The sequence below is a fragment of the Theropithecus gelada genome, chromosome 13 (genome assembly GCF_003255815.1).
Source record: "Theropithecus gelada isolate Dixy chromosome 13, Tgel_1.0, whole genome shotgun sequence".
In the NCBI taxonomy this organism is placed as follows: domain Eukaryota; kingdom Metazoa; phylum Chordata; class Mammalia; order Primates; family Cercopithecidae; genus Theropithecus; species Theropithecus gelada.
In genome coordinates, this window is record NC_037681.1 from 18,316,571 (window position 1) to 18,329,269 (window position 12,699).

The window sequence follows — 12,699 nt, forward strand, 5'->3', positions numbered from 1 at the left end:
GAACAGAAAACCAAACACCGCATGTTCTCACTCATAGGTGGGAACTGAACAATGAGATCACTTGGACTCGGGAAGGGGAACATCACACACCGGGGCCTATCATGGGGAGGGGGCAGGGGGGAGGGATTGCACTGGGAGTTATACCTGATGTAAATGATGAGTTGATGGGTGCTGACGAGTTGATGGGTGCAGCACACCAACATGGCAGAAGTATACATATGTAACAAACCTGCACGTTACGCACATGTACCCTAGAACTTAAAGTATAATAATAAAGAAAAAAAAAGGGGGTTTCACAGATAACTAAGTTGGCATTTGGACCCAGGTCTCTCTGTAACTGAAATGTTCACTACAATGACCACCACGCCCACTCAACCACTGGTCCTCCACTGAGATCACTGGCCACATCCCCTGCCCTTCATCCAGCATGCCAACCACACAGAAGGATTTAAACACCAGATTTGTCCTCAGTACGCTGCTGTTGTTAAATCAACCAAAGTCAGACTGAGAACCCTTTTGACAAAGCCTGTGTGTGTGTGTGTGTGTGTGTGTGTGTGTGTGTGTGTGTGTGTGTGTGAGACAGAGGGGGGTGAGGGTTAGAGAGTTTTATTCTCAGTAGGAAGGCATGAGAAGTTTAAAAAAAAATCCTTCTTTTTCAAGTATACTTCATTTAATGCAAAGATTCAAAGTAAGATTCCACAAAATAACCCTTTAGATCGAAATGGATTTAAACGCAATGAATATCAAGAAGTGGTCCCTCCTGACAAATGCAGAAAACCATGCTATCATCCAGACAACTTAAGCAGAACTGGCTCAATCTGTAACATTTTTGCAAAACCAGGGATTTTGTTAGTATGTGAAAAATAAATCTCGGGACCCCAAAATCACTAAGCCAAAGGGAAAAGTCAAGCTGGGAACCGTGTCAGGCAAACTTGCCTCCTATTTTATTCCTAAGATAGCTTATCTTTACAGGTGTGGGACAGAAAGTCCTCCTGCTCACCCGAGACAAGTGTTTATCTGATTGCTTCCTCTGCCCCATTGTTCATCTAAAAATGCAGACTCACTGAGCCAGACTAAGGCATAAATGACTATTCCTGTACTTGCCTCTCACAAGTAAGCTGTGTGTTCAGTGAAAGGCTGATCAAAGACTCAAAAGGATGCAACCATTTGTCTCTGATCTAACTATAACCTGCTTTCCCCACTTTCTTTTTTTTTTCTTTTTTTTTTTTTTTTTTGAGACGGAGTCTGGCTCTGTCGTCCAGGCTGGAGTGCAGTGGCCGGATCTCAGCTCACTGCAAGCTCCGCCTCCCGGGTTCACGCCATTCTCCTGCCTCAGCCTCCCGAGTAGCTGGGACTACAGGCGCCCGCCACCTCACCCAGCTAGTTTTTTGTATTTTTTAGTAGAGACGGGGTTTCACTGTGTTAGCCAGGATGGTTTCGATCTCCTGACCTCGTGATTTGCCCGTCTTGGCCTCCGAAAGTGCTGGGATTACAGGCTTGAGCCACCGTGCCCGGCTAACAATGTACTTCTTACACATGGTGACTGATATCGGAAGTCTCCCTAAAATGTGTAAGAGCAAGCTGTGCCCCGACCACCTTGGGCACTTGTCCTCAGGACCTCCTGAGGCTGTGTCACCGGCGTGTCCTTAAACTTGGCAAACTAAACTTTCTACATTGAGACCTATCTCAGATATTTTGGGTTCAAAACATAATTATTTCAATTATTTGCTATATTTGACAATATAAACCAGTCTTTATTTTCTGATCTAGGTGGCAACACAGGAGGGCAAATTGTAATAATCTTGGCAGTCAAAATTGATCATTCAGTGACTCTACCTTGGTTTCAATTTCCATCTGCTGCCATTGTAGCTCTGAAGCAAACAAATGGAGATGCTACAACAGTATCTGAAAAACCAAAGTTATGGTACTTACCACATTAAAGTTGCTATCAGAAGACCAACGCCTACACAATCTATGAATACAACCCAAAGGAGAAGCTTTATTGTCTCAAAGAATCCCATGTCCAGCACAAAGCCAAATCCTATAGTGGACACTGAAAGAAAGATTCACAAGATTCATTTAGGGACTCGGCTAGGTTCTGGAAATACAGAACACATCCCTTGCCCTCCAGATGCCCAGGCTAGTGGGAGAGACAGGTCTGTACACAAAACTCCCAAGATGTGTGAACACCACCTTGGAACAAAGCGTGGCCACTGAGAGAGTTGCAAGTTTCCTGAGGTGGGCCCCTGCCAGGCTGATTCACCACGGTGGCCTAGTCTAGAGAACGCCAGTCTAGAGAAGGCACTAACATACCTTAAGTCCAGTTAAGGTGCAAAACACCCTGTAAACTTCAATATCTTACCCACCTCAACACCCTACAGGTAAACGAGACCCTTGCATTATGGAATTGGAGAACTTCAGTTTCTCAGGTTCACATCAATACTTTTACAATTCTCACTCTGGATTTGCCTGACTGAAATGCAATTTCCAGTTTCATATTCCTTTTCACAGTCAGCTGCATACTGGTTCACAGTAGTTGAAAAGATATGGAGTGAATTTTGTCCCCTGCTTTTCAATGTCCCAGGGTAACAGTTTACTCTGGCATCTGCTTGGGACCTGTAGAACCAAGACTACAATTTTCTTTCCTGCGAGATTTTTGAGGCTTCAGTAAAAAGGAGAAATAGTTTCCAGTATTTCCAGATTCTGACCCACAACACATTTATAACAAATAAAAAGTCTAATCAGAAACGCTAAGCGTTCAATTCTGTCTCAGACAAACACACTTACCACAGAGCCAGATACTTAACAGGACCAAGAAAGCAGGGTCATCTCTGGCCCACTGGTCCTTCGTCTGTTTTCGATAATGAAAATTTCTGTAAACTCTCTGTGGGGATGTGAACAGGTAGAGCATCTGCCAGGCAGCAAATTCAAAGTCCATCTGCCGAAAGCGGAAAAGCCTTCTCAGATATTTGTAGCGTTTCGCTCCGGCTGTGTGTCTTGCTGCATCCCTGGAATTCAAGACTCCGTTCCCCTGCACTGAGGAATGCACTGAAGTACTCGGTAACATCTTTCTAGATGGGAGAAAAACATTTCTTTTACACGTATGCTGAAGAAACTTTTGGCTACGGGCACCCCTTTTCTGAGTTACCTGGCAGGGAGGTCACTTTCCATGTTCTTCCCAACCCTAGAGAAAGGCCAGGAGTCAAAAGCAAACGCAGTTGGTTCTGAGGCGGGGCTTGGGGCTTGGGAAGCGCAGCCTGCAACCTCAGGCAAGGGCAACAGCTCACCCTTCTCAATCACCTAATAACACATATCCAGGGGCAGCTACCATTACAGAGACGGGGATGATGTGACAGCCCCATGACTCCAAGAAGAGTGATAGAGCCAAGATTCCAAATCTGACGCGAAATTCCGTGCTCTTAACCACCAAGCTTTTAAGAAAATGCCTAAGAAAGCAATGTTTCAGCCGGTTAGAACAGTGTTACCGAAAAGGTAAAACAAATGGCCTATTCACATAGATCCACCAGCGCACTGCCAGCAAGCTCCTCGGTCACTAGAATGAGCTTAAAAACCAAGCAAAACTCCGATCCCTAGTGTTTTACATCCGGAATAGGTCAGCAGAGGGAGCGGTAGCGTCGGAGTCCAGTCCAACCAGTCCCAGCTCCGGGGAGCGCCGGCCACTGCCCGGCTGCCCGTCTCCCCTCCACTTCGCAGGCCCCCGGGACGCCGGCAGCGCCTGACCGGGCCCAGCTGCTCCCTCCCTGCCCGGGGCCGCGGATACGGCCGCCAGGTTTAGCAAATAAAAACAGAATGCCCAGCTCCGTGTGGATTTCAGACAGGCCACGAATAAGGTTTTAGTACGCCTACATCCCACGCAACATTTCGGACATGCTAATACTAAATGCTCTTTATCTATGATGCAAAGGTAACTGGGCGTCCTTTCATTTTATCCGCAACTCTATCGCCGGCCGAGGGGCCGGACGCCGACATGGTCACTGTCAGGCCGCAGTGATATCAGGTCGCAAGCTGTCGGGATTAAATGGCCCCCGGCGCGAACCCGGGCTGCGGGAGGACAGAGCGGTCCTCAGGCCTCACCTGGAATCCTGCTACAGCCTCGACCCGCGTCCGAACCAGCCCACCACCTCCTCCCAGCAGCCGAGCCCAGCCGCCACAGGGCGGGCTTCCCTTCCCGCAACGTAGCCGGCGCTTCCGGCGCGCCCCGTCACGCGCACCCACTTCCGTCGCGCACGCGCCACCCCTCGGCCCCCGTAGTCCTCGGCCCGACCGCCGCGGCCCGCCGGAAGTTATTGCCGCTGGCTTCCGGCCCGCTGAGACTGGGGCCTCTCTTGCTCCGGATCCGGTCACCACCGTTGCAGTGGAAGAAAGTAGAGTCCGCAGCGGACGGGAAGCGCCGTCATGCCCAAGTATTACGAGGACAAGCCGGAGGGCGGCGCGTGCGGGGGCCTGAAGGAGGACCTGGGCGAGTGTCTGCTGCAGTCGGACTGTGTGGTCCAGGTAGCGCGGCCGGGCGCTCCCGGTGGTGACGACGCCTGCCCCGGGGAGGCCCGGCTCGGCGGAGGGCAGCGGGTCGCCCGCGGCGGCGGTGGTTGGAGTTAACCATCCCGGGCGGAGGTCACAGCTCGGGCTCACTGAACGTGCGCAGATCCGCTGAGCTAGTTCCCTGTGGGGTTAAATCGGAGATAACGATAAACCCACCCTGTGTCGGGTTTTTGCAAAGATTAACCCATTTCAGTTCACGAAGCGTGTATTGCATGCTAGCACTCTGCCGGGTTCTGGAGACATAAAGGAGAATAAGCCAGGTTTCTTGCCTGCCTAGAAATGATGATCTGCAGAATTAATGATTCCAGAGAGTTGCGTAAACCTGGTACACTGCCCTGGCCAGTCGTGTCCCCTGCCCGTTCAGTTGTGACTGAATGTGTGCTCAGTTTGCCTTGTGTTGATATGAATTTGTTTCTAAGTTACAGTTCTCTGCATTCTTGGATGTTAAGTTGTAAAAATAAAGCAACACCATATTTTCACGATCTGGTATCTTGCTTCCCCTACGCTCTTACTTCACTCCCCTGCTACAGACACAGGTCTCCTCAGCACCCTCTCGGAATGCACTGAGGCATGTAGTGAGGTTCAGAGTGGACCTGGGTTCTGGTTTTAGAGCTCAAATAAACCACAAGTGCCTTTTCCAATTACAGAGGCCCGACCAGAGGGCATTCAATTGTGTGCGGTTATCTTTGCATTGGGAGATGTAGTTCCAGAAAGTTGCTGTTATTTCAGAGAAAAGATTACCCCCAAATGGACATCCACTATAGGGCCGTATTAGTGTTTCTGCCGAGTCACAATTTTATGTTTGGTTCACTGATTTTAGCAGTCGGCCATTCTCGCCTCCCAAGGTCTAGTAAAACTTGAGTTATTATAAATTTAAGAGATTATCTCGCCCAACTTCCTTATATAAATGAGGAAACTGAGGTACCGCTGTTTTCAGGCTCCCCTGTCCGGGGCTGTGTCCCCTCTGCCCCTTATTCACTGGTGCTGCCATTCAGCCAGCTCCTGGTAAATGCCTCTTAAGTGGCAGGCATGGTGCCTGACACTGGTGATAACGAAGATGAATCAGTTGCAGTCACTACCCATGTAAGCTTGGTGTCATGGGAGAAATAGACATAGTCTAAATTCCTGCCATAAGGCTGTAAGCATTTATTAAACATGTGTTTAATGACTAGATCTTGAGGAAAAAAATGCCTTAGCCCAATGGAGAGCATCTGATTTTGCTTCAGAGTTTGGAATCTTCTGAGGTGACATTTGAGCTGAGTCTTAAAAGTTGAATAGCAGTTTATCAAGTAAAGAAGTGGGAACTGTTGTGGTTGTGGGGAAGATCTGAAAGAACAGCAAGTGCAGAGGCAGGGAGACGTGGGAGGGCCCAGAGGAGCTAGCGTCCTGCAATAGGGGCGTCCTGCAATAGGGGAATGCGGGAATGCAGGAATGCAGGAATGCGGCAATACGGGAATGCGAGAGAAGCCTGAGGGGAAGGTTGCAGCCAGGTGTGAAGGCCTGCGCGTGTGTCAGAGTGAGGAGACTGGATTTTATCTAGACGTTCAGCACGGAAGGCCACGTTGATTCGTCAAGGGAAGAAAGTACACCGAGTAGGACTGAGGAAAGAAAGTCCAAGCGGAGGACAATAGCAGCAGCACAGAGAAGTCCAAGCTGGCTTTCTGCAGCGGTTGATACAGCAAACATGTATGGAGTGCCAGGCTCCGGCTCAGGGAACAAACACTGACGAATGGGACATGGCCTCTGCAGTGTAGAAAGCGGGGCCGTTCGGCTGGAATGCTGTAGGTAGAGATTGTGGTCGCGACAGCGGGTACAGACTTTGCTTTTCCCGCCATTGAATATGTGGCCTTACCAGTGCTCAGTTTGGTCAGCCAGAAAACGTGATGCTTATAAACAGTTCTTTAGATGGAAGTTCGTTTACAGGTTGTGTTAAATTCATTCTGAATGGTGACTTCAGCTGGAGTGTAAAAGGGCAAAAGTGAAGAGGTTTGCAGGTCCAGAACCATCTCCTACAGTCTGTTGGCAGCTGCTGCCCACGCTCCTCACTGGGGACCCTGAAAGACCAAGGAAAGCTCTGCTGAGGTCTTTGCTTGCTCTGTATGGCAGCCTTATTTATGATGGAAATTTCTGATTTCTTAAGTTCTTGAATAAAAAGGTTAATCTGATCTTAGGGCAGGTTGGTGCTGTAGTCTCTTCTTGCCAGTCCACCTGAAACCTGCAGCACCTCACTCTAGGGAGAAATTCAACATAAACATGTATTTAGTTCTAGGAGATTGTCAATCTAGGGAGATTGTCAAGGAGTTAGAGGGCCTCAGAGAAACTCAGGGTAATGGTAAGGATGTAAATTCCAGTGGGCCTGGAGGGAAGCAGGGAAAAAGCAGATTCAAAAGGCATCTCTTGAAGAGACTTCTTAGGATTTAATGACTCCTGGATGATCAGGACAATGAAATTCTGCCAGAGGAACTTCACTCATCACAGGATGTCTTCTTTGTCTCCACTAACAGCTTCCAGACCTGCTGACTCTTCATCAGAATCACCTAGAAGCAGCGTGGCTTTTTAAAAGTACAGATTCCGCTGCTGCCCTCACCCCACCCCCAATAAGTTAAAAGTTTCTTTCCTAGGTTGGTTCTTGGGCATGTTTGAGAGCACTGACTAATCTTGACCTCAGAAGGCAAAAAAGCTTGGGAGTGTATTAGTTAAAATACAGATTCAAGTACATGTTACAGAGACCCAGAATAATAGTGGCTTAAATAAGATAGAGAATTCTCTTTTTTGTTCTTGTGCCTATAATCAGGGCCTGGTCATTTCCCTCAATCTTCCATGGACACAGACACTGTTATTCTTGTGACTCTGTGCTGTGAAAATAGGAAAATATAGGAAATAGGGTGTTGCTCTCATATTCATGGTCCAAGACTGCAATCATCAGGCCCGGCAACCTGATGGAGTGAAGTGAGGAAGGGGGCAAGCCTCTTTAAAGACCAACCCAGAAGTTCTACGCCTGTTTCCCACACATTCCAGTGGCTAGAACTTAGTCACAGGACCACAGCTAAATGCAAGGGTGTCCAGGAGATCCTCACCCAGTCATGTGCTGGATGAAAAGGAAGAGCAGACAGCTAGCAGTGTGTTATTTTGGGTGGAGTGGATGATGAATGACTATCTCTTAGCTTTAGTGTATCTAGATGGATTTTCACCCTGGGCAGTTGGCAATATAGGTTGAAAGCTTTTGAAAAAGGTAGCTTCTTAGATACAGTTTGAAGAGGCATCAGCTTATAAACTATAGTTACAACCTTTTGTATGGTTAGTCTGTTGTCTGCCTCCACATTGTTCATGTGGGCAAGGCATCCCGCCAGCAGAATTGCAGAGTTTGGAGAGGAAGGAAATTTGCGACTCTGATCCACTTTTGAGAGTCACTGGTGTAGATGACATTTGATATCTAGGACCCAGGCAGACATACAGACTGGAAGGTGGCCAGGATCCTGGGGGACAGGAATACCACAGACATACTACCCTGTAGCTTTTCATAGTAAAAACTAGCGGAGTGTGCCTGGCACTTGGAACATAAAGGTTCTGGGGAGTGGCTGCAGTGATGTGGTTCCAGAGTCAAAATCTGCTTGAGGGAAAATCCCTGATTATGCAGAGCATATGAGCTTTGGGTTACATTTTTCCTGGTGCATGAATGGGCCACGTTTCTATTTAAGTAGTATTCTAGCCCGCCTCATACACTTTAGCTATGTAAAGTGTTTCGTACTGACACTAAAAATATTCTGATTTTAGGGTACCCAGTTCACACATTTCACCCATAAGGAAATGAAGGTGTCCCTTTCTAGATATTAATATAAACAATTTAAGGAAAAGTGTCCCATGGAAACCAGTGTTTTCAAGAATTCAGCAGTGTCCTTAAAGTTCCCAAGTTACTTTACAATTTTTTTCATTCTTTAGGCACCAACAGCCCAAATAGATTAACTTTTTTTTTTTTCTTTTTTTTTTGAGACGGAGTCTCGCTCTGTTGCCCAGGCTGGAGTGCAGTGGCCGGATCTCAGCTCACTGCAAGCTCCGCCTCCCGGGTTCACGCCATTCTCCTGCCTCAGCCTCCCGAGCAGCTGGGACTACAGGCGCCCGCCACCTCGCCTGGCTAGTTTTTTGTATTTTTTAGTAGAGACGGGGTTTCACCGTGTTAGCCAGGATGGTCAAGAACTATTTCTTACATAACTCTCTATTTTCCTCTTTTAACACTTTAAAAAAGGACTATTTTCAGGACAATTATTTTGTACTTTGTGAGAAAATTTCCAAGGTGTTTATATTGTTTTCTGTGTCTGTCATAGGAAGGAAAATCCCCTCGGCAGTGTTTGAAGGAAGGACACTGCAGCGCTTTAAAATATGCATTTTTTGAGTGTAGAAGATCAATGGTAAGTGGTTAAAGATTTTTAAAAGCTTATGCTAAAAATTAGCTATATGGAGGTTAAATATATGAATGACTTAATAGTTATAGATGAGTTGCAGTGATATGGTTTGGAAAAAAGGATGTAGATAATAGTTCTTACTCCAGTGGGTTAATGTTAGGTAGCATTCAGGAAAACCCACAGCTCATTTTTATGTTCTTCTGTCACCGTGCTAGCCACAGCTGCTGAACTTCATGCATTTCCGAAAGGGTGAGAATGAAGTCTCGGCAGGTATATATGGGTAAAAGTTCCTGAGTTCAGCTCGGTTGGCAAGTGTACACAAACCTCTCGTGTGGAGCTCTAAGCTGTATACACTTGTGCCTTATGTGACTAAGAGAAAGTGCCTGTATCTGTGTTTGAATTTTGGAGGGATGGATTGTAGAAACAGGGCCTAAAAAGATAATTACAAATCTCTGGGGTTCTTTCTAACTTTCTTTGATTTGGAAGATCTACAGAGATCTTTGGAATGGAAACTAAGACCCTTTTCTTGGAGAAAAGTACAAAACCAGAAATAAGATCATCCCATTAAAGGAAGAAAGCACTTGGACTTGAGGATGCTTTTTTTTTTTTTTTGAGACAGTGTCTCACTCTGTTGCCCAGGCTGGAGTACAATGGTGCGATGTCGGCTCACTGCAACCTCTGCCTCCTGGGTTCAAGAGATTCTCCTGCCTCAGCCTCCTGAGTAGCTGGGATTACAGGCGCCTGCCACGATGCCCAGCTAATTTTTGTAATTTTTTTAGTAGAGATGGGATTTCACCGTGTTGGCCAGGCTGGTCTTGAACTCCTGACCTCAGGTGATCTGCCTGCCTCGGCTTCCCAAAGTGCTGGGATCATAGGAGTGAGCCACCGCGCCCTGTCAGTGCCATCTTCATTACTGTGGTTTTCTTGGTAGTTCTGATGTCATTGCCTTTTTGATTTTGCTAATAACTGGTTTATTTCTCTCATACAGTGATACCCTTACCAAAGTAAGGGGTGTTTAATTAATTATATTGTACCAAATTTGATTTAATTGTATATTTATTTTCAGTTGGATAACAGAGCAAGATTCAGAGGAAGAAAAGGATATTGATACATTACGTTGAAGCCAAGATGGAAGACAACAGATATTTTCTCTGGTCATTAACACAAATAAGCCAAAACAGGAAACATACTTTTTACTATATCTGTTTGGTTGGACCAGATTTCCCCTCCATGGAACACTGAAGAAAATGGATGAGTTCTGTTTTTGAATATTTATAAAGTAAATGATTCTCTTGATCCAAGTTATTTTTAGAAGAAAAACCTAATTGAACAGTTATGGGTTGGCAGCATAATAAATGTGTTTTGAGAATTGTTCTAAAGCACAGAGAATGGAAAGACTGTTATTTGCAAACTTGACTCTTCAATCGAATTACACAATTTGTACAGGCCACTGATGTGACTGACAGAGTTGATAACATGGAGCCCATCCAGATGTCTGTTGGGAAAGTTTAGGATGAACTTTTTCTTTATTCAGCCTTTTCCTGTCTAGTTCGAAAATAAATTGTGTTTGATTCCTTAGAGAAGAAATACTTCTTGTGTGCTGTGATTCACTGAAGTAATAACCTCAGCACTTCAACAGAATCCACAGGCGTAGCTGGCGCTCGGCCCCAGATTGTGGTGCCCAGGCTCTTTACCATCATCTTCGGACTGCTTGTGTTTCCTGGTTTCATTTTCAGGCTGGCCCTCTCTACATAATGGGCCAGTGTGAGCTCCAAGCCCACATCCTTACGATCCATGATTCAAAAGGGAGAGAGAGAACTTCCTTTTTCAGGGTTCACAAATCAAATCCTATAAAAGGACTCTGGTCTTCCCAGGATCACCTGCCCTTGCATTGGACCAGTCTCTATGGAAAAGGGGATGGGGGCCTGTGATCTTGGCCAGGCCTGGCCTATCTGCGCTGTCATTGCTGACTCCTGTCAGAATCACATGGATGAGCAGTGAGCTGAATCCCAAAAGGAAAGGGGTTTAGAGCAAGTGGAAACAACAGATGTTCACTATAGAAAGCAAGAATGAAAACCATGAAGTGGTTGAATATTAGCCTTACAGTAATTTTATTCTGATCACTTAATACAGTAGAGTCAAACAGGAATCCAAGTTTCCAACTTTACTTTTGGCATTGAAGAATCACAAACAACCCTAGCGTCTTTATACCTCCATGGTTCACTGGAGTTAAAGCAATCAGGGTGTTGTACAGCTCACTTGAGTTTGTAAAGCGTCTACTAAAAAGTGAGAATTCCACCCCAGCATGGGTCATTGTTGCAGAATATCACGAAGGTCTGTTGAGTGCACTCCTTTTCACTGGGAAAGGGAGTGTCATGGTTTTTTTCACTGTATGCATATTTAAGTGATATAACTTTTTATTAATAAAAGTAAACAACTCTAAAATGTATATTATAAAGCCCTCTCATCTTTATTAACAGCTTTATTGAGCTTTATCTGGAGAAATACACGTACCATCAGATTCACCCTGAAACTTATCAATTCAGTGGTTTTTATACTGTATCTACAGAGCTACCATCACCACTAATTCCAAAACATTTGCATCACTACAAAGAGCAACCTGTACCCATTAGCAGTCACTTCCCTTCCCCCTCAGCCTCTAAAAGCCACTAATCCACTTTTTATATAACATGTAGCCTTTTGTGACTGGCTTCACTTACCATAATGTTTTCAAGGTTCATCCACATGTAGAATCTATCTGTACTTCATTACCTTTTATTTTTGAATAATACTCCACAGTCTAGATGTACCACATTTTATGTATCCATTCATCAGTTGGCACACTTTGGTCTGTTTCCACTTTGGGCTATTATGACTAATGCTGTGAACAATGGTGAACAAATTTTGCACGAGCATATGTTTCCGTAAGAGCAGAATTACAGGGTCATATAATTCCAACTTTTTTTTTTTGAGACAGGGTCTCTGCTGTTGCCCAGAATGCAGTGGCATGATTGCAGCTCACTGCAGTCTCACCCAGGCTCCTCCTAACTCAGCCTCCTGAGTAGCTGGGACCACAGTCACGTGCTATCACGCCCGGCTAATTTTTTTGTATTTTTGTGGAGACAGGGTCTCCCCATGTTGCCCAGGCTGGTCTCAAACTCTTGGCTCAGGTGATCCTCCCCTTGGCCTCCCAAAGTGCTGGGATTACAGGCGTGGGCCGCTGTTCCTGGCCCAACTTTAACATTTGGTGAACTGCCAAAATTTTTCACAGAAGCTGTAGCATTTTACATTTCCACCAACCATCTTTGAGGGTTCCAATTTCTCCACATCACCAGCAGTTATAATTCCTGTTTTGATTATAGCCATTCTACTGGGTATGAAGTGCTATCCACTTGAGATTCTGACTTTCATTTCTCTAATGGCTAATGATGTCTGAGCATGTTTTCATGCGCTTATTGGCCATTTGTATGTCTTTGGAGAAACGTCTATTCAAGTCCTTAGTCCAGTTTTCAGTTCAGTTCTTTTTACTGTTGTAACAGTTTTTTGTATGTTGTAGATATGAGTCGCCTAAAGATAAGTGACTCACAGATTCTCCCAATTTGTGGTTTGCCTCCTCACTTTCTTGATGGTATCCTTTGAAGTATAATTTCTAATTTTGGTGAATTACAATTTATTTTTTCTTTTGGTGTATCTAAGAAACCATTGCCTAATCTAAGCTGATGGAAATTTATTCATTTAA

The 12,699-nt window shown here is 45.5% G+C and overlaps 2 protein-coding genes across 5 annotated transcripts in view; one reads left to right on the forward strand and one right to left on the reverse strand.

The window, feature by feature from the left end:
- UNC50 (unc-50 inner nuclear membrane RNA binding protein) overlaps positions 1-4,274 on the reverse strand; it is a 20,606-nt gene extending 16,332 nt beyond the window's left edge. For 2 of the 4 annotated variants that reach the window (XM_025353621.1, XM_025353620.1), the window contains exons 1-3: positions 4,096-4,274; positions 2,788-3,071; positions 1,933-2,053 (exon numbers count right to left, since the gene is read on the reverse strand). In XM_025353621.1, coding sequence (XP_025209406.1) covers positions 1,933-2,053; positions 2,788-3,067 — 401 coding nt within the window. In that variant the 5' untranslated portion in view covers positions 3,068-3,071; positions 4,096-4,274. Of the gene's footprint in view, positions 1-1,932; positions 2,054-2,787; positions 3,185-3,814; positions 3,979-4,095 lie in introns of those variants that run through there. The other 2 variants (XM_025353622.1, XM_025353623.1) reach the window with 2 other exon arrangements.
- A 28-nt stretch (positions 4,275-4,302) lies between these two features.
- Positions 4,303-11,409, forward strand: LOC112604557 (cytochrome c oxidase assembly factor 5). Its single transcript, XM_025353624.1, has 3 exons — positions 4,303-4,515; positions 8,883-8,966; positions 10,027-11,409. Exons 1-3 carry the CDS (start codon positions 4,417-4,419, stop codon positions 10,066-10,068), a joined length of 225 nt encoding a protein of 74 aa, XP_025209409.1. The 5' UTR covers positions 4,303-4,416; the 3' UTR covers positions 10,069-11,409.
- Positions 11,410-12,699: the final 1,290 nt, after the last annotated feature.